We start from the raw sequence: 17362 nt of genomic DNA, 5'->3' as shown, positions 1-17362 counted from the left end.
CGTCACAAAAAGCCGTTAAGATTTTATGAAGTATGTTAACATAAACAAATGTAAAATTAAGTTTGCTTGGACAGTGCTGTTAAAGTGTGAAAATAATTGATAAAATAATTTAAGAAAATGGTCAAAAAGTATTCAGTTAAAAATTGCTTAAGTGGCTCAACTGCTGAAAGAAAACGAAACGTTGAATTAAACCGTCGTCAAACGACTTTATTTCAAGTACCCAAGGTAATATAACCAATAAGTTCAATCCATTTTATTATAAGTTAATAATATATAATTTAAATTAAGTAATAATAAGAGTTAATTAATTTATATTCTGTGATTTTTCAATAAAGAGTCGAGTTTTATTTTGTAATCACTAGTTTATAAAATCAAAAATTACGGGAATTATAATCAATAATTAATAGAATGAAAGTTGAGGATAAATAAGATATAAAATTTTTAAAAGTTATAATTGATTAAAGACATCACAGTTATTTATTTATTTAAATTTTTTTTTTTTTCAAACAAATTTCTATGAGTGTGGCTATTAGCATTTACCCGTGCTAGCATTTTTCCCCTGTTTTTGCTAACACTTCAAACTTTAAAGTATAAAAAAAAAAAAAAGAAATTGCACATTTTTTTGATTCAGCGTAATAGATGCGTACTAATATCTGAATAATCGTTGGAAATATAATTTTTTTCTTAAATTAGTGTCCCGATGCATTAAAAAATTGGAACTTGGCATTGTCACAACATCTTCTTCATAAAAACTTTGTCTGTGAATTGCATTTTAAAGATGATGATATCATTAGAACATTTGACAGAATAAACTTGCCAAATGGTGAGGTTTTTGATTTACCAAAAGAAAGATTCCACTTAAAGGCAGGTGCAATTCCTGTACAGGCAAATATGATCGTAGACCACCATGATGCACGTGTATTAGATTCTTCAAATACAAATCATTTACCTATGCAAATAGTTTCGGAGGAAGTGGTTATAAACGAAGAACTTGATACTGGCTGTTCTGCCGGAAAACATATGGAAGAGAACAGCAACATAAGTGACAATTTTTCCGATTGTCGCCAACAAATGTATAGTTCAAGTATCGTAAATGAAATAATTGAAGATACAACAAGTCATACTGGAGATCTTGAGTTGGAATGGCAAATATTATGCGAAGAAAATTATCGTCCTGCAGCTTTTGATGACAATCCTGGAACGTTTTCGTTAACTACAATATTGCAAGCACTGAAAGATCAAGGTTTACCACAAAATTGGTGTTGGTCAAAACAATCAGAACCACAAAAACTTTTAATTCTATATTACATAGATAGTTTTTGAAAAACTAAAATTAGAAGTTAAAATTAGTAATAATCTAATTATTCAGGTACTTAGACTTTAGTATATTATCGGCCGGAAATATAAATTTTATCTTTCAATTTTTATCATTTATTATTTAGATAACTGTTATGGAAACAGGGGTGACTGTTAATTACAATTATTCATTAACATCAGTAATACATTTTTTTAATATGCTCCAAGAAATTGAAAAATCGCAGTTTTGCAGTGGTGCTGGAGTGAACAACGGAAGGTTTTTATTATCTTCATTTCCTTGTGAAGTAATGAATAAAATGAATTACGAATTTTATCTTTTTTTGTAGGTATTCAACCAGGTGTGATAGTATTTTACAATCACCCGAAAAATATAAAAGATTTATGAAAATGAATCGATGTTTCAGTTGTCGATCCTTACGAAAAAGATTGTTAATGTCGTCAAAACGAAAAACAACGATATAACGAAACGTTACATTACGATTAAACGTAAACTGCATGTAAAACAAAAAAATTTACATCGTCTGAAGAAAAAGGTAATATTGGTTTTATAATGTAATTGCTGTTATACTATTTGTTGTTCTACAGAATCATCAATTGAAGGAAAAGATGGAACAATTAAAACACCAGTGTGCTGTAATCAAAGATAGTGTTATTGAAGAAGAAATCGCGGATCTCCCAGAAGCCCAAAAACAAGCAGTTCGTGCTTGTTTTCAAGCTACTAAAGTCAAAAATTCGAAACAACGACGTTATACTATTGAGTGGGTATATGAGTGTCTAATGATTAGAATTAAAGGTCCTGCGGTTTATGATAAATTGCGTGAACGTCAAATATTACCATTACCTTGTAAGGACACACTAAACAGATACATAAACAAATTAGATAGCGCTTTTGGTTTTCCGAAAGCTATATTTGACACTCTCCGTTTGAAGGCATCGCGAATGGAAAGTTATGACAAAAGGGGTATAATTTATTTTACGTGACACGTGGTAAACTTTGCGATACTAACAATTTTTCTACAGTTGGTTACTAACAATCAATGCAAAGACAATATAACAATTGCTTCTTCGAAACATTACGTTAAACTATACGTGAATATGAGCTGTTGAGCTTTATTAGCGTTATAAATTATCCACTTTTATTTCTATTATTTTTCAAAAAGCATTTGTTACAGTAATACAATTATGACATACACAACAATGATACACATTGTGTCATTTTTACATTTACAAAGAAATTGCGTAGTACTAAATTTCGAATAATTTACATAGGCTTAATATCGTTTTTGCTAATATGCTTATTAATACGTAGATAATGCATTATTAACATAGCTTAATTAGAAATAAATTACTCCAAGCATTTTATTACACTAACTTTCATCTTCGTGTTTTCGCAGGTACCTTATTAATTGACGAAATCGCTTTAAGCGAAGCTGTAAAATTAAATACTAAAACTATGGAGTTTAATGGCTTCGTCAATTTAGGCAGTTACACGCCACAAAACTTAATAAACGAGAGAGCTGATCATGCACTAGTTTTTATGTACCAACCCTTCCGTGGTACATGGGTCCAAGTGTTGGGATATTTTTTAAGCAAAAGTGCAGTGACGAAAGACGTTCTGCATAAATTAATCATAGACTGCATCATCCAGTTAGAGAAAGCTGGAATGCAAGTAGATGTTGTCACCTCGGATGGTGCTCAGTGGAACCGCGGAGCGTGGAAAATTTTGGTATCGAAGACCAAAAATTCAGTTGTACGCATCCTTATGATACATCTAGACAACTATGGTTTATGTCAGACTTTCCTCATTTGCTGAAGTGTTTCCGAACCAAAATTCTTGAGGGACCTTCGTTTTGGGTAAGAAGTCAAATATATATGTTTATAATTTTGTAAATAGTATGTAAATTGACGATGCGTAATATTTAGTAAGAAAAATATCATGTTTGGTATGAAAAATTGTTCTCATTACGGTAATTAAATAGCTTAATACATTTTTAGACCCCTGATGGGATTGTGAAAAAAATCCATTGGGAAGTTTTATTGCAACACGAGCTTCAATATAGACCTAACTTGAAAGTTTCGTACAAATTAACACCTGAACATATACACCCCGAAGGATATCAAAAAATGAATGTTCGTTTAGCGGAAGAAGTAAGTAAACTTTAATCTTTAATCTTTAACTTTTTATCTGATTCTTTTATTTTCATGAAAAATTAATATTAGTTGAAACAGTTGCCTTGTAAAATACAGATTCCGCCATTGGTCTCTTTATTCATTCATTGGTAGTTCAGCTTTTTTCATAATTATCGCGAATTTGGTATTCCATTTACGTTCACTATACTAACTTAATAATAATTTCGGAAGAAAACTAAGAGGCCGGAAATGCCTATTTTTTTTTTCTTCGGATTTGAATATATAAATTCGTATAATATTTGTTTTTTAAATCAATCAGACCGTCTATTCAGCGTGAAAACAAGAATATGCGGTTTGGTCATTCTTTAAATTGCAATAATCTCGCATTAGGGATAGTTAATCAATTTCAAATTTAAAGGGTTAGTGCATTTCAATATCCTTATTAAGTATACAAAAGTTTAGAATTTTCCGACATTACTATTTCCGAAGAACGACTACCTCACTGAAAAAATCAAAATTTAATTTCAACAGAAATTGCAATTTTTATTCTTTTAGTTATTCTCTAAACCATTAAGAGTTGCTATGATGACTTGGCAAAACGATTGCACCGAACTGCAAGATTGTGGACCCACTATCAAATTTATGGAAAGAGTAGATAATTTGATAAAGGCGATGAGTTCTCGCACTCCTGAATCTGCTTTACGTTCTAATGACGAATGTCCAATGAGACAGGTATTGTATTATTTTCAATAAAGTAGAAATAATTGATTATTTCAGTTAAAGACCAAGTGGAAATGAAATCGGTATATCACAGCTAACGGCGCATAAAACGAATATCAATACCTTCGAAAGTTTTTTCTCCATCACAATATTTATCAGAAGGAGTAAGTAAACAATATAAAATTGAAGAGAGAGAGAGTCACACTTCTACACACATCTATTCACAGTTCAGATACTCCATGTTCTTCATTCGGCAATAACAATAACAAATAATAACAAACAATTTTGTAGTATGTTGATTCCCAATATTTAGTAAAAAAATAATTAATATTTTATGCATCATACATCTTTTACTAAATCTAAGACAAAACATTTCTTATAATTTGAGTTAGTAATGCTTTGCCGCTCTGTTTTCTTATGTATTGTTATGAATTTCATTTTTCGTTATGAATTTAAAATTAATAATCACATGTACATATGTAATAACCATTCACTTCAAATTATTTCATTGCATGAACATTTTCCAATTCACCAACACTTCTTGATATAGTTCTATTTTTACGCTGTAGATTATCAAAGAATTTGACAAATATTTGAGAGAATGGGAAGCTGAAGCTGTTGATAACAAAAACAAATGTCGCAAGAAGAAAAATCAAAATGTAGAAAGTGATGACAGTATTGAAAAACATTTTTTCTCGCTATTACCAAAAGCACGCTAACAGGATTGAAGATTACTTTAGGAGGGACACTTGAACTATTGGATTTTTTGACTGAAAAATGTAATTTTGACTATTTAATGACTGCCCGTCTTAATCAAGACAAGTTAGAAGTAAGTACAATGAAGATTTAATTGTATACAGTCACTTCTCGAAATATCATACTCTCATAGAGTCTCCTGGTTTAAAAAACTGATTGAAAAGTGATCACTCCATGCAAACTGTATATCTATATATACAATCAAAAGAATTAAAATTATTGAAAAAATTTGAATTTCATCATTTTTAATTCTTTTCAATCAATATTTTTAAACGGCTCTATAGCTTTCATAAATTTTTAAATTTCTCATTTGTTCATACTTTATAGCAATTTTTTGGGATCGTAAGGAGTGCTTGTGGGTGTAATGAACATCCAGATCCTATCATATTTGGACAAGTATTCAGATTACTCTGCTCCTATTCTTTAGTTACGCCACCAAAAGGATCAAATGTAACTGCCGTTGAACTTTTGCAATCATTGATGGAGACAAAAGAATCACTGATGCTAATTCAAGATAAAAAATCAAAGTGGCTACAGAAATTAGATTCTATAATTGACAATGGATTTATTGAAGAAGACGATATTTACCGAAGAAAAAGCGTCGCAGTGAGTCATTTTGAGAATTTAGTTGATACGAGTGAAGATGACACTGACGTCACGTCTGCCACCAATGATTCATCAAAGTCAAGGACTATGAATTTTCTTGAAAAAAGGAGTGTAGCTAAAAAACCTTTTGAGAGTTTAGTTGACTCTAGTGAAGATGAAAACAATAATGTTAATTTGGATTCTGCTATTGCTGATGGATTACAGGCTAATGATCCTCATGAACATCATGACTACGATGTTGTTAGTACAAGCGAGTTTGTTGTGTCGTATATTGCTGGTTACGTTGCCAGAAAAATGCAGCGATTTTCTCGGTGTCATCTTTGCTTGGCGAGTCTAGAGTCTGATAAATCTTCTCATAGAGATCGAGTCATTGATCTAATGAGTGAACAATGTATACGTCCAAGTAATAATCTATATTCTTTGATCCAGCAATTGGAAAATATTGTATTGACTGTTGTTGGGACAAAGACAGTTAGGTTTGATACGATGAATTGTATTTTAGATAAAGTCGCAGAAGAAAAATCACTACCTTTCGTTGGTTGCCAAGAACATCAATTCACGTTGATGAAAAAATATTAAATTACTTTATAACTATTAGAGGTCATTTCTTAGCTAATCATATTAATAAGAATTATAAGCAAAAAGTATTAAAAATAAAAATTACGTAAAATTTCAAAATTAGTATAAGTTGTGCTTATCGGAGTTTTAAAAGATTTTTACAAATGTTCGTCAAACTTAACAATTTTATAATGATAACTTTTATAGTTATTAATTATTTTTATGCAGAGTTTTTATGTAAAAAAAAAAAAACATTTAAGTAACAATATATATTTTTTAATAGATGTTTACGTTTATTATTTGATTTTTTATCTTTATAGAAATTATTTTTTCATATTTCACTTCTTTTCTTTATAATTATAAACAATCCAATGTATTCATGGTTAATACTATTTTTGGTATTTTATAATTATAAGGCTTCTTTTAGAAAAATAAATTTAATAATTTTAAATCTATTCAACAGGTCCTTCTCTTAATATGTTCAGTTTTTATATGAAATAATTTATTATTTACTCAAAATTTTAAAATAATTAAGTCATTATAAAAGTAACAATTTAGTTAAAAAATTAAATGTGCCGTTAACTTGTTATTTCAATATTATTTTCGAATTCTTAATTATTTATTGGAAAATCTGTAAACATTGGAGTTGTAGGTTAAGTATAGCTTACTCCTCGTTATACTTATACTCTTAACCGCTAAATTCAAAAACTGGATTGCAGCAGTAGCAGCGCACTCTGTAATGAAACTTTATTTTCTCTACTTTTCGTGGACACTTCTGATACTATACGTTCGAGCTCCTTCTATCTAAGCTCCGTGCTCTATACACAAAACAGAAATAAAAATAATTTAAAAACCGAAAAAACCCGAGGCAGACTCTTTTATCACTTAAACAATATAGATTACCAATACTTTGCGACACCATGTACTAGATGGCATTAAGTTGTTGAATCAATTTAAAAATTGGCGGTACTTTGACCTCATGACATTTAATTTAGCTGTCACTTGACAATTTTTTAATTTTCTTAAACACAAAAATTTGTTCCAAAACATTATTTGTAAAAAATTGGATTTTTAATTTTATTAAATTTCTACAAGTCCATTTTTAGTAGATTTCATAAAAATCTAACTATTGTATTTGTCCTCATGACGTAATTTTCCGTAAATTTTAATATATTCCGACCTAACTCGACAATTTGAGTCAGAAAATGCATATGGTTCAAAAGTTTATATATATATATATATATATATATATATATATATATATATATATATATATATATATATATATATATATATATATATATATACGATATAACGCGGCTTGTCACGGCGATAGCGTCAACAATTCTTAAGGGATCTTAATGAAACTCAGCATACTTATTCTATCGACTATTAGGAATGTCAAGTTCAAATATGAGCTTAATCGGTCTAATAGTTTAGAAATTACACCAGTTCAAAATTTTGAAATTTTGAAAATTTGATACTTTCACTACTTTTCCTTCAAATAACTTTTGAACGAGTTGAGTTATTCGATTTCTGTAAAATGCATCTGAAAGCTGAGAAATTAAGCTTCAATTTATATGCATTCATTGATGCCTAGTAATGATTATAAAAAAAAATCGTACGTTAAAATCTAATTGTAATTTTAATTAATAAGTAAAAATGAAATCTACTTCCATTTCGGCTGCCGAATGGCACTTTTTTTTATAGTTTTTTTTCGTCATAATTTATTTATTAAAGAAAATTTTAAAAAATGTAAAATGACAACTAAATTTAATGATGACATATAAATTATAAATAAATTATGGTAATAAAAAATTATTAAAAAAATGGACTTGTAGGAATTTTAATAAATTAAAAATGCAATTTTTTACAACAAATTTTTTTCCTAAAGAAGATTAAAAAATTGTCAAGTGACAACTAACTTAAATGTCAGAATTTAACGTCATTTGACCTCAACAGTACTATCAAAAATAAATACATTCATTGAAAGTATATTGAGACCATAACACTGAAGTTGACAGACATTAAAATTTTTTTTTTAATTTTGTAACAATTAAATTATAAAAAAAAAAATTTCATTAAAAAGTTTCACATGTGAAAATTAATAAAAATTACAAGTAAAAATTTTTAGACAACATTAAAGTTAGCAGTCACTAAAGAACTTTTAAATTTTATTTAACAAAAAAATTAGTTTAACAAAAAAAATAAATACCTGCTAAATCTATTTTGATAATTTTTAGAAGCATTTTTTTATTGTAATTAATTTGTTAAAAATATTTTTAAAATTGACAGCTGACCGCTAACTTCAGTATTATATTGAGATCTTACATTTCTCATTCATTTTTCGAGATATAGTAACAAAAAAATAAATGAAAATAAAGTTAGCTGACATTTCAAAATTTTTAGAAATTATTTATTAAAAAAATTTCAATTAAAAAGTTAAAAAAAAAATCGCACGTGTAAAAAACTTAAAAAACTTTGAGTGCAATTTTTTATAAATATCTTTTTAGTTGCAATTTAATTAATGAAAAAAATTAAAATTTTTTAGATGTGTGCTAACTTCAGTGTCATAAAAATAATAAACTAATTAAATACTTGAATTTCTAAATTTACACTTTTGAATACAAATTGATTTAAGTTACTACTATGACTCAAGATGGCATTTGATGTAATCGAGAAAAAGCGCCTCTAGTGCGAGAATTGGTCGAAACACGTACACACTGCTTAAAAAATGAATGTGTCAGTGAATATATGTATAAGGACCTGAAAAAGTTCCACAATGTTTTTGGATGGCGCTGTCAGTATGTGTGAGCACATTTCACTGTTAGTTGAGTAGTATTAGTTTTTTTACGCACGCAGCTTGAGATTCACGAATATCAAGTCTTCTGCATTACGACGGTCTCCATATTTGATCTTTTATAACACTGCTCTTGAAATGGCAGTCGGGAAAAATAAGGGTCTGTCCAAAGGAGGCAAAAAAGGAGTTAAAAAGAAGATGTGAGTTATAAATATATTGTTTTAATGATTCGCTATTGTTAAATTTAAATTATCGAAATTTTATTTTACATAAATAATTTGTGATGCTGATATTACTGTTAGATTTTTTTTTTGGTTAGTTTCTCTACCACTATTTACTATACACGTGTTTAGTGATTAAATGCTTCATCAATTTAATTAACAAAAAATATTGTTTTTATCACTTGTGACAATTGGAATTAAATATCATTTATTTACAATGCATTTTTTTTATTACATTATAGTGTTGACCCGTTCACCCGAAAGGACTGGTACGATGTCAAAGCACCGTCTATGTTCACGACACGCCAGGTTGGAAAAACGTTGGTCAACAGAACTCAGGGCACAAGTAAGTTTTATTTTTTTTATTCTTTAAACCAAGTTGCTATTCTCTCAACATGGTCTTAATGATTTGATAAATTTAATATATTAATATATGTAAATAAAAATCATTTTTCGATCGTGGAATAGAACACTCTGATCCTTCACATAATGAGTCGTGCATTAATAAATAAGAAAATCTTTAACTTGAACTTAAAATTTATAATATTATTCTCATATTATTGTTCAATATTTTTATTTTATATACACTGATAAAAGGATTTCTTTGTATTTAAGAAATCATTTCTTAAACATCATTTCTTAGTGTTTAAAAATATTTCTTAAATATTAAGAAATGTTATAAATACTAAGAAATATTTTTTTAATACTAAGAAATGATTTCTTAACTACAAAGAAATTTTCTAAACGAAGGAATTTTTTTAAATAGTCCTTGCGGCACTAAATTTTGAAATATTAGCAATTAAAATTTGTATATTTTACATACAAACCCTATGCCGACCGACGTTCAAGCGAACGTTTTATTTAATATCAATCGTACTTTTCTTAGAATTATTTTAAAAAACTGAGAATCATTAATTGAAGATATAACCAGTATTTTTTTTTATCAAAAATAACATAAACGAGCGGTATTCATTTTTTTATAAAAAAATGTTTGAAGTTAGTGACTTTCGATATTTTTTTACGTGAGTGGAAGTAAGTGAGCGATATTCTGTAAAGAGAGGCACCATTAGTGCGTGAGAAAGAAACCAACAGCCATAACCTATTGATGTCTTTTTCTTATTTAGGAACATCCTTAAATACTAAGAAATCTTTCCATCAGTGTATAGTAATTTTATAAAACTGAAACATGCTTGAGTCTTGAAACATTGTTATAATAAACTACCACTTAATTATTTTAATTTGTCATTTCACTTAACTTGATAAAATTATTTCAAATCATTGGAATTAATTGTTAATTTTTTTTTTTTTATTTTAGAAATCGCTTCTGAAGGATTGAAATCTCGTGTCTTCGAAGTTTCACTTGCAGATTTGCAAAATGATCAAGACGCTGAGAGATCTTTCCGTAAATTCAGATTGATTGCAGAAGATGTCCAAGGAAGAAGTGTTTTGACAAACTTCCACGGCATGGACTTGACAACTGACAAACTCCGATCCATGGTGAAGAAATGGCAAACATTGATTGAAGCCAACGTCGACGTAAAGACAACTGACGGTTACCTCTTAAGAGTATTCTGCATTGGTTTTACCAACAAAGATCAACTCAGCCAGAGAAAAACTTGCTACGCCCAACATGCTCAGGTAAAAAAAAAAAAAAAAAAAAAAAACCAATTAAAATTTTAATTCGCAGTTGAGACTCCATTGACATCAATTTGATTTCAGTGGATAATTTTAAATTGCGTAGATAAATGAACACTCTTACCCCGCCTTTAATAGTTAATTGTATAAGGCGTTAATATTGTGTTACGACATTCATTATTAAATTCTTATTACTATGAATTTTTTTCTATTTTTAGAATCAAAATTTATTCTTACTTTTTCATGGTAATCTTTGGGATTATTCATTATTCAATTTAACAATTAATATTATAATTTCTTCTAGGTCAGGAACATCAGACGTAAAATGGTATCAACTATCACAGATGACATTACCAAAAGTGATCTGAAGGGTGTTGTTAGCAAATTGCTTCCCGATGCCATTGCTAAGGATATTGAAAAAGCATGCCAGGGAATTTACCCACTCCATGACGTTTATATTCGCAAAGTCAAGGTTTTGAAAAAGCCAAGATTTGAACTCAGCAAATTACTTGAGTTACACGGAGATGGAGGCAGCAAGACCAGCGAACCTGGTGAAGTTGGATCAAAGGTCGACAGACCCGAAGGTTACGAACCACCAGTTCAAGAATCAGTTTAAAAGATTTTTGTAACATCAATAAACTGTTTCATTAATAAAAAAATCAATCAGATTAAAAATAATTTATGTTTCCTTGATTATCATTAATTTTCAATTATTCTTTTATATAAGAAATCAATATGTATTTTTATTCTATCGAGATAGACATTTTAAAATCCAAATTTTATCTAAAATTGAAAGATCATTAGAAAATAATTATTTTAATTCATTTATTTTGGATAATTTAAGAATTTTAACTTGAGATTAACTTAGTTATTTTTATAAAATTTTAAGATTTATAAAAAATTTACATGTGTAACTTTTTATGGCAATTTTATATATTTATTTACTTTTCTATTCATTATTTAATAGAATAGATAGGGAAACAAATATTATTAAGTGTTAAATAATTTAACATAAAGAATACAAATTTTAATCTAAATATACAAAATACATTAATAGGTTTATTCAAAAAAATGTTATTTAATTGAATATGTAAATTTAAATGTTGAACAATTTCTATAAAATCAATGACACTTAAGTTGAGGGATATTAAAAATTTTTTAAGAATTTTATAGCAATTTAATTGATATAAAAAAAAATATTATTAAAAAGTTTCACATGTGAAAATTAATAAAAATTACAAGTGAAAATTTTTGGAAGCATTTTTTTATTGTTAAAATTGATTTGTTGAAGAAATTTTTTAAATTGACAGCTGACTACGAACTTCAGTGTGATTAAAAATGAAAATTAACTTAGCAGATAGTTGATGATTTTAAGAATTTTTGTAACAAATAAATTATGGCAAAAAAAAATTTTTTTTTCAATTTACATTTAGAAATTTAAAAAAACTACAAATGCAATTTTTTAAAAATAATTTTTTGGAACAAATTTATTTGTTAAAAAAAATTATTAAGTGACAGCTAACTTTGATGTCATGATTAAAATCATTAGAAAAATTTATAGAAATAAAGTTAGCAAATTTAAAAATTTTTAGAATTTTTTTTTATTGAAAAAATTATCACAAAAAAAAAATGAAAAAAACATTGCACGTGTAAAAAACTTCAAAAGATGCAAGTGCAATTTTTGAAAAATATTTTTTTGTTTTAATTAAATAAAAAATAAAAAATTTCCAAAGAAATTTTCGTTTGCTATTCAGTGTGACAAAGAACGCTTCACTTTTTGAAGTATAAAAAAAGATCGATGTCGTACTCTTGATGATTAAAATAAAAACCGAAATTAGCCGAAGTACGTTCTTTTACAGTCTCCACAATACATATATTCCATTCAAAATAACTTGTTGATTGCCCCAAAATATTTAGTTCCAATGAGGTCGCTACTAAACTATGTAAAGATGTTTTGATACTAACCTATTTGAACTTGATCTGTTCATTAACGAAATAATACTGAAATAGTTGATTAAGAGATTATTAAATAAAGATTGTTGTAAGAATTTAAAAAAATGGCTAATTTTAGTTTTGGTGTACCAGCTACTACAACAGCTGCCACTGGGTTTGGATCGTTTAGCACCCCAAAGTAATATCAATTAAAATACCATGTTTTTTTTATAATTTATAATTTATTAAATATTTAAACATAAACATTTTTTTTTATAGACCAGCAACAGGATTTGGATTGCCTGCTCCTTCGTTCGGAGCAACTCCAGTAAGTGGAAGTTTAACATTCGGAACTGCTGCTGCAACTCCAGCAGCAACAAGTGCACCAACGTCGAACTTTAGTTTTGGAATAACACCTTCCACAGTTACCTCTACTGGAAATCCGCCAAATACTGGGACTACTCCAGCTCCTCCTAGTTTATTTAGTACTCCAGTAACTTCGACAACTTCTTTGACGGGCCTAAATTTTGGAACTCTTGCTACATCAACTGCTACAGGCTTTGGAGCTACTACAAGCGCTCCAACACTTGGTTTAACTTTTGGAACAACTACTACCTCTTCATGTAAATATAATTACACTTTTTTTTTGTAATTTTCTTTATAACATTTTTATTAAAAATGAATTATTATAGCATTACTCGGCAGTGCTCCCAGTGGAAATTTATTTGGAACTAAACCATTGGGAACATCAGTTGCTCCAACATCATCAACAACTAGCGTTAATAAAGGATTAGGAGGTTTAGATGTTTCCTTAAGCAATAAAGGTTTTTCACTGGGTGGTACTGGTCCAACATTAGCAAAAGAAAACCTTATTCCAAATGAACTTACGCAGACTATTGAGAGCTTCAAGTATGTTACTTTTTTTTTCATCTGCTTTCATATTTTTATTTTTAATGATTGTTTCTCTGGAATTTTTTTTTAGAGAATATGTCAAAACTCAAAAAGGGTTCAGTTCTGATATAGCAAGAGGTTCAGCTCGTCCACTTAATCGTTGTGCTGAAGACACGGCTTCATTAATGGAAATGCTAACGACTTTAGGTGGCTCTGTACAACGAGATCGTGCATTAGCGGATAAACTTAAACAAGACACTGCTAAAGCATTGCAAAATGCTGAAATCGCCCAAAGAACGCATGATACACCAGCTGGGCTTCAATATGAAAATACTGCTCCATTGATGTTCTTCATAGAATTAGTTGAAAATTTTGAACAAGATTTGATGTTATTTAGATCACAAATTGAGACCACGGAGAAACATATTCACACAATGATGACTCCAAGGGCATTAACACCACAAGGTATGACAAATAATTTTTAGGTAGATTTCATCGAAATCTATCTATTGCATTGACCCTCATGTCAAAATTAAGTCGGAATTTTATGTCATTAAATTTAGCTGTCACTTTACAATTTTTTTAGTTTTCTTAATAAATAAATTACTGCAAAAAAATTTATTAAAAAAATGGACTTGTAGAAATTTTAATAAATTAAAAATGCAATTTTTTTAAAATAATTTTTTTGTAAAAGAAAATTAAAAAATTGTCATGTGACAGCTAACTTTAATGTCATCGGAATTTTGCTATAACATCATCTAACTAGTCGAGTATAGCTCAAAAATAGTATTGGTTCGAAAGTTTATATAAGTATGTATATATGTAATATAACGCGGCTTGTGTACACGATAGCACCTATAATTCTTAACAGATTTAAATGAAACTTGGTACACATATTTTTTGGATAATAACCTTGAATGAGTTCGAAGATGAGTAAAATCCGTCAATAAGTTAGAAATGGTAGTTCTTCAAAATTATCAAAATAGTAAAAATCACGTTTTCGATGACTTCATTGATGTATAACTTTCGATTGAAAAGAAATGACTAATTTTTGATAAATTCATGTGAAAGCTCATGAAATTACCTTTAATTTGCCGTATATAACATTGACATTTCGACCATTTTTAGTTATTTTATTAAAGTTAAGAGTGCAATTGAAATATTTTCAGGCAATGTGTTGTACAAAAAAATTATCAATGTTATTCTATCGAGAATTCTCAACAGATCCTAATGAAATTAAAATAAATTTCATTTAATATCAGACGAAGGTTAATGGGGTAATATGATAATTCATTCTGTGAAATCTACCTTCCATTTCGGGTGTGGCCAAATGGCGTTTTTTTAAATTGAATTCATGTTTCATTGTTGATACATTTTAACAACATTAATAATAACGAATTATCAACTAAATGTAAATGATAAATTATTCAAGTTTATTTATTTTTATTCTAGAATTAACCATGGCAATGAATAAAATTCACGAATCACTAATAGCAGTTGCTGGCAGACTTCAAAATGTTCATAGTAAAGTACAACAACAAAAAGAACAATATCTTAATTTAAGGAAATATATTTTGAAAGATAGTACAAATGTATTTGAGGAAATTAAAGTCAATGGTAAAAATAATCGTCACAGTATAGGAAAAATTGCAACAGGTCCTACGCCTTTTGGTCCAGGTGAGAGCAAATAAATAATGAAAGCTTTTTTTTTTCATTGATTTCATATGAACGTTTTATTAATATCACTTTAAACAATATTATAGGAAACAAAAGTTTCTTATCATCGACAACATTAAATGCAAACAGGCAACCTAGTTATGGATCTGCAAATTCTATGAGTAAGTTCATTAATTATAATCTCTAAAATCTATATCCATGATTTTCTTAAGTATTCTCAAGAACTTAAACATAAACGCTGATGTTAATTTAATTTAATATACATTAATAGTATAAATTAATATTAACAGTGATTTATTACTGATGAAATTTGGAAATTTTTTCTTAACTCGATCTATTTTTATTTTCGAATATTAATTAAATTCTTCAGCAAATAAAATAATACCTCTCAATTTTAAGAAAATATTTCAACTATAAACTTTATAAAAAATTTATTAATAATCATATTTTTAACTTGGCTGACTTTTTAAATTCTATAATATTAATCTAATAGTTTAATTTATAAGTTGTTTCATACTATAATTTTGCCTTTGCAGGAAATTAAAAAAGGCGTATTGTAGTTATTGAGGTATTGAACTTTTTGCCACTATTTTATTCATTTAATTGTAGCTACACACACAAGCTTAAAATAATAAAAAAAAAATATTGAATGTTAATTAGTAAATTATTTTATTTTTTTAAATTAGGAGATAATCATTCATGTATTAACATTTTGATTTTTCGATAATTACTAAAAAGAAAATAAACAATTAAGTTGTAACTTACATAATAAAATAAGAATGGAAAAACTTGTTGCACACTTCGAATTTAGAAATTGAAAACTGTTATCGAACTGCCGAGAAGTTGAATTTATAAAAAACAATTACATAGTTTGAATAAGAATTTTAACATTATCATTCAATTAAATTTAATTTCAATATTAATGCAATATCGACTGATTTGGAGTGTATAAAATTGGTTTTGTCAAATTTTTTTTGGTTGTGGTGATAATTTTTTTTTTTACAGTCTGTATGCTTCCATTCGTCAATAACTTTTAAGCACCACATTTTATTGTATCATTCACACCTTTAAAAGTAATTTATTTTTTAAAAGTAAGAATATGCAAAACACTGAGAAGTACATTACTAATTATGAAGTCTGTATTTTGCCTCATGTTAAAAGCTGAAACTGTGGATTTATATTTTATTTTTTAATTCATTTATATGATGTCATGACATTTAAAATCTAAATTCTAAGACAATCACTTTTGTTCAATTCTAGATGTAATTTATTGAAGATAAATTCATCATAATATTGCCTAATTTTTACCCTTCTAAATTTGTAAAATTCACCATAATCAAAACCTTGAATCTTATCAGTATATTTTGTTAATTTCTTTCACTTATATAATTGTATTTTATATTTTTAATAACGACAGTAATGATATACTTTGAGTGTTTCAATACGTGATTGTTGTTAATTTAATTTATAAATAGTAACGCAATATATTCCTTATTCTTATTTTTAAAAATTAAATTGAATGGTTAATAAATTGACTAACAATATATTAATGAATAAAATAAAACTCAGTTTTTAAAATTCAACATTTTATTGATAAAAAACAATTTCATTTAATACTAATATAAATTGCGACTTATAATTATATTAACGATTTTTGTTTTTCAGTTTGGGGATCGACACTACCATCTGCGACGAATATTTCAATAAATAATTCAATGAAACCGCCAACAGCAAGTTTAAATTTTAATCCGCCTTTGAATTTAACTGCACCGTTGTCTTCAAATGAATCAACTTCATGCTTTCAATTACAAAAACCACCAATTGGTAATAAACGTGGAAAACACTGATGAAAATGAAGGAGCATATTGATTAGATAAATTTAAAAATTCTAATCAAAGTATGCTTTATTGCGAATGTTAATGATTAATTAAACTCATGTTTTTAGATAAAAATTTGTTTGAAAATATTTGTTACGACTGCATTCTACTATTTTTAAAGAATAAAAGTAACTAAAAACTAAAATGTTAATGACAATTCATTAAAGTATTTTTTTAAAGTAAATATGACAATATTAATAAGAAATATTAAAAAAAAACTATCTCTTCTATAAAAATGGAAA

The 17362-nt window shown here is 27.5% G+C and overlaps 5 protein-coding genes across 7 annotated transcripts; all 5 read left to right on the top strand.

Annotated features, from left to right (window-relative positions):
- Nucleotides 1–2: 2 nt before the first annotated feature.
- On the top strand, nucleotides 3–1765 carry LOC141534233 (uncharacterized). 2 transcript variants are annotated; one of them, XR_012480389.1, is made up of 4 exons: nucleotides 3–225; nucleotides 694–1369; nucleotides 1443–1573; nucleotides 1644–1765. XR_012480389.1 is itself a non-coding variant. In XM_074253452.1 (3 exons), exons 1-2 carry the CDS (start codon nucleotides 118–120, stop codon nucleotides 1321–1323), a joined length of 738 nt encoding a protein of 245 aa, XP_074109553.1. In that variant the 5' UTR covers nucleotides 3–117; the 3' UTR covers nucleotides 1324–1369; nucleotides 1443–1759. The 2 variants fall into 2 exon arrangements, 1 of the variants encoding a protein (XP_074109553.1); XM_074253452.1 differs by having other exon boundaries at nucleotides 1443–1759.
- A 316-nt stretch (nucleotides 1766–2081) lies between these two features.
- On the top strand, nucleotides 2082–4861 carry LOC141534228 (uncharacterized). Its single transcript, XM_074253445.1, has 5 exons — nucleotides 2082–2278; nucleotides 2712–3171; nucleotides 3313–3465; nucleotides 4003–4331; nucleotides 4737–4861. Exons 2-4 carry the CDS (start codon nucleotides 3106–3108, stop codon nucleotides 4198–4200), a joined length of 417 nt encoding a protein of 138 aa, XP_074109546.1. The 5' UTR covers nucleotides 2082–2278; nucleotides 2712–3105; the 3' UTR covers nucleotides 4201–4331; nucleotides 4737–4861.
- Nucleotides 4847–6108, top strand: LOC141534095 (uncharacterized). Its single transcript, XM_074253233.1, has 2 exons — nucleotides 4847–4996; nucleotides 5251–6108. Exons 1-2 carry the CDS (start codon nucleotides 4964–4966, stop codon nucleotides 6106–6108), a joined length of 891 nt encoding a protein of 296 aa, XP_074109334.1. The 5' UTR covers nucleotides 4847–4963.
- A 2820-nt stretch (nucleotides 6109–8928) lies between these two features.
- On the top strand, nucleotides 8929–11421 carry Rps3a (ribosomal protein S3A). The gene is made up of 4 exons (XM_074254388.1): nucleotides 8929–9087; nucleotides 9351–9454; nucleotides 10424–10746; nucleotides 11048–11421. Exons 1-4 carry the CDS (start codon nucleotides 9026–9028, stop codon nucleotides 11357–11359), a joined length of 801 nt encoding a protein of 266 aa, XP_074110489.1. The 5' UTR covers nucleotides 8929–9025; the 3' UTR covers nucleotides 11360–11421.
- Nucleotides 11422–12706: 1285 nt separating this feature from the next.
- On the top strand, nucleotides 12707–17265 carry Nup58 (nuclear pore complex protein Nup58). 2 transcript variants are annotated; one of them, XM_074255252.1, is made up of 8 exons: nucleotides 12707–12874; nucleotides 12955–13298; nucleotides 13368–13584; nucleotides 13658–14031; nucleotides 15019–15243; nucleotides 15330–15404; nucleotides 15780–15811; nucleotides 16909–17047. In XM_074255252.1, exons 1-7 carry the CDS (start codon nucleotides 12801–12803, stop codon nucleotides 15785–15787), a joined length of 1317 nt encoding a protein of 438 aa, XP_074111353.1. In that variant the 5' UTR covers nucleotides 12707–12800; the 3' UTR covers nucleotides 15788–15811; nucleotides 16909–17047. The 2 variants fall into 2 exon arrangements, with proteins under 2 accessions (XP_074111353.1, XP_074111352.1); XM_074255251.1 differs by lacking the exon at nucleotides 15780–15811 and having other exon boundaries at nucleotides 12710–12874; nucleotides 16909–17265.
- Nucleotides 17266–17362: the final 97 nt, after the last annotated feature.

The sequence above is a fragment of the Cotesia typhae genome, unplaced genomic scaffold (genome assembly GCF_013202065.1).
Source record: "Cotesia typhae breed Kobodo isofemale line unplaced genomic scaffold, CoteBio_Ctyphae scaffold_13, whole genome shotgun sequence".
Taxonomy (NCBI): domain Eukaryota; kingdom Metazoa; phylum Arthropoda; class Insecta; order Hymenoptera; family Braconidae; genus Cotesia; species Cotesia typhae.
Note: the sequence above shows the minus strand (reverse complement) of the source record. Positions and strands in the feature narration are given on the sequence as shown.

What these genes read in the sequence shown, in the direction of transcription:
- LOC141534233 (XM_074253452.1), top strand. Translation starts at nt 118, where the DNA reads ATGGTCAAAAAGTATTCAGTTAAAAATTGCTTAAGTGGCTCAACTGCT. An exon ending in CTTTATTTCAAGTACCCAAG is followed by an intron (nt 226 to 693) that starts GTAATATAACCA and finishes TTCTTAAATTAG; the next exon opens with TGTCCCGATGCATTAAAAAA.
- Nup58 (XM_074255251.1), top strand. Translation starts at nt 12,801, where the DNA reads ATGGCTAATTTTAGTTTTGGTGTACCAGCTACTACAACAGCTGCCACT. An exon ending in CAGACTATTGAGAGCTTCAA is followed by an intron (nt 13,585 to 13,657) that starts GTATGTTACTTT and finishes ATTTTTTTTTAG; the next exon opens with AGAATATGTCAAAACTCAAA. An exon ending in TCCTACGCCTTTTGGTCCAG is followed by an intron (nt 15,244 to 15,329) that starts GTGAGAGCAAAT and finishes ACAATATTATAG; the next exon opens with GAAACAAAAGTTTCTTATCA.
- LOC141534095 (XM_074253233.1), top strand. Translation starts at nt 4,964, where the DNA reads ATGACTGCCCGTCTTAATCAAGACAAGTTAGAA. An exon ending in TTAATCAAGACAAGTTAGAA is followed by an intron (nt 4,997 to 5,250) that starts GTAAGTACAATG and finishes CATACTTTATAG; the next exon opens with CAATTTTTTGGGATCGTAAG.
- Rps3a (XM_074254388.1), top strand. Translation starts at nt 9,026, where the DNA reads ATGGCAGTCGGGAAAAATAAGGGTCTGTCCAAAGGAGGCAAAAAAGGA. An exon ending in AAAGGAGTTAAAAAGAAGAT is followed by an intron (nt 9,088 to 9,350) that starts GTGAGTTATAAA and finishes ATTACATTATAG; the next exon opens with TGTTGACCCGTTCACCCGAA. An exon ending in GCTACGCCCAACATGCTCAG is followed by an intron (nt 10,747 to 11,047) that starts GTAAAAAAAAAA and finishes AATTTCTTCTAG; the next exon opens with GTCAGGAACATCAGACGTAA.
- LOC141534228 (XM_074253445.1), top strand. Translation starts at nt 3,106, where the DNA reads ATGTCAGACTTTCCTCATTTGCTGAAGTGTTTCCGAACCAAAATTCTT. An exon ending in TTGAGGGACCTTCGTTTTGG is followed by an intron (nt 3,172 to 3,312) that starts GTAAGAAGTCAA and finishes ATACATTTTTAG; the next exon opens with ACCCCTGATGGGATTGTGAA. An exon ending in ATGTTCGTTTAGCGGAAGAA is followed by an intron (nt 3,466 to 4,002) that starts GTAAGTAAACTT and finishes TTATTCTTTTAG; the next exon opens with TTATTCTCTAAACCATTAAG.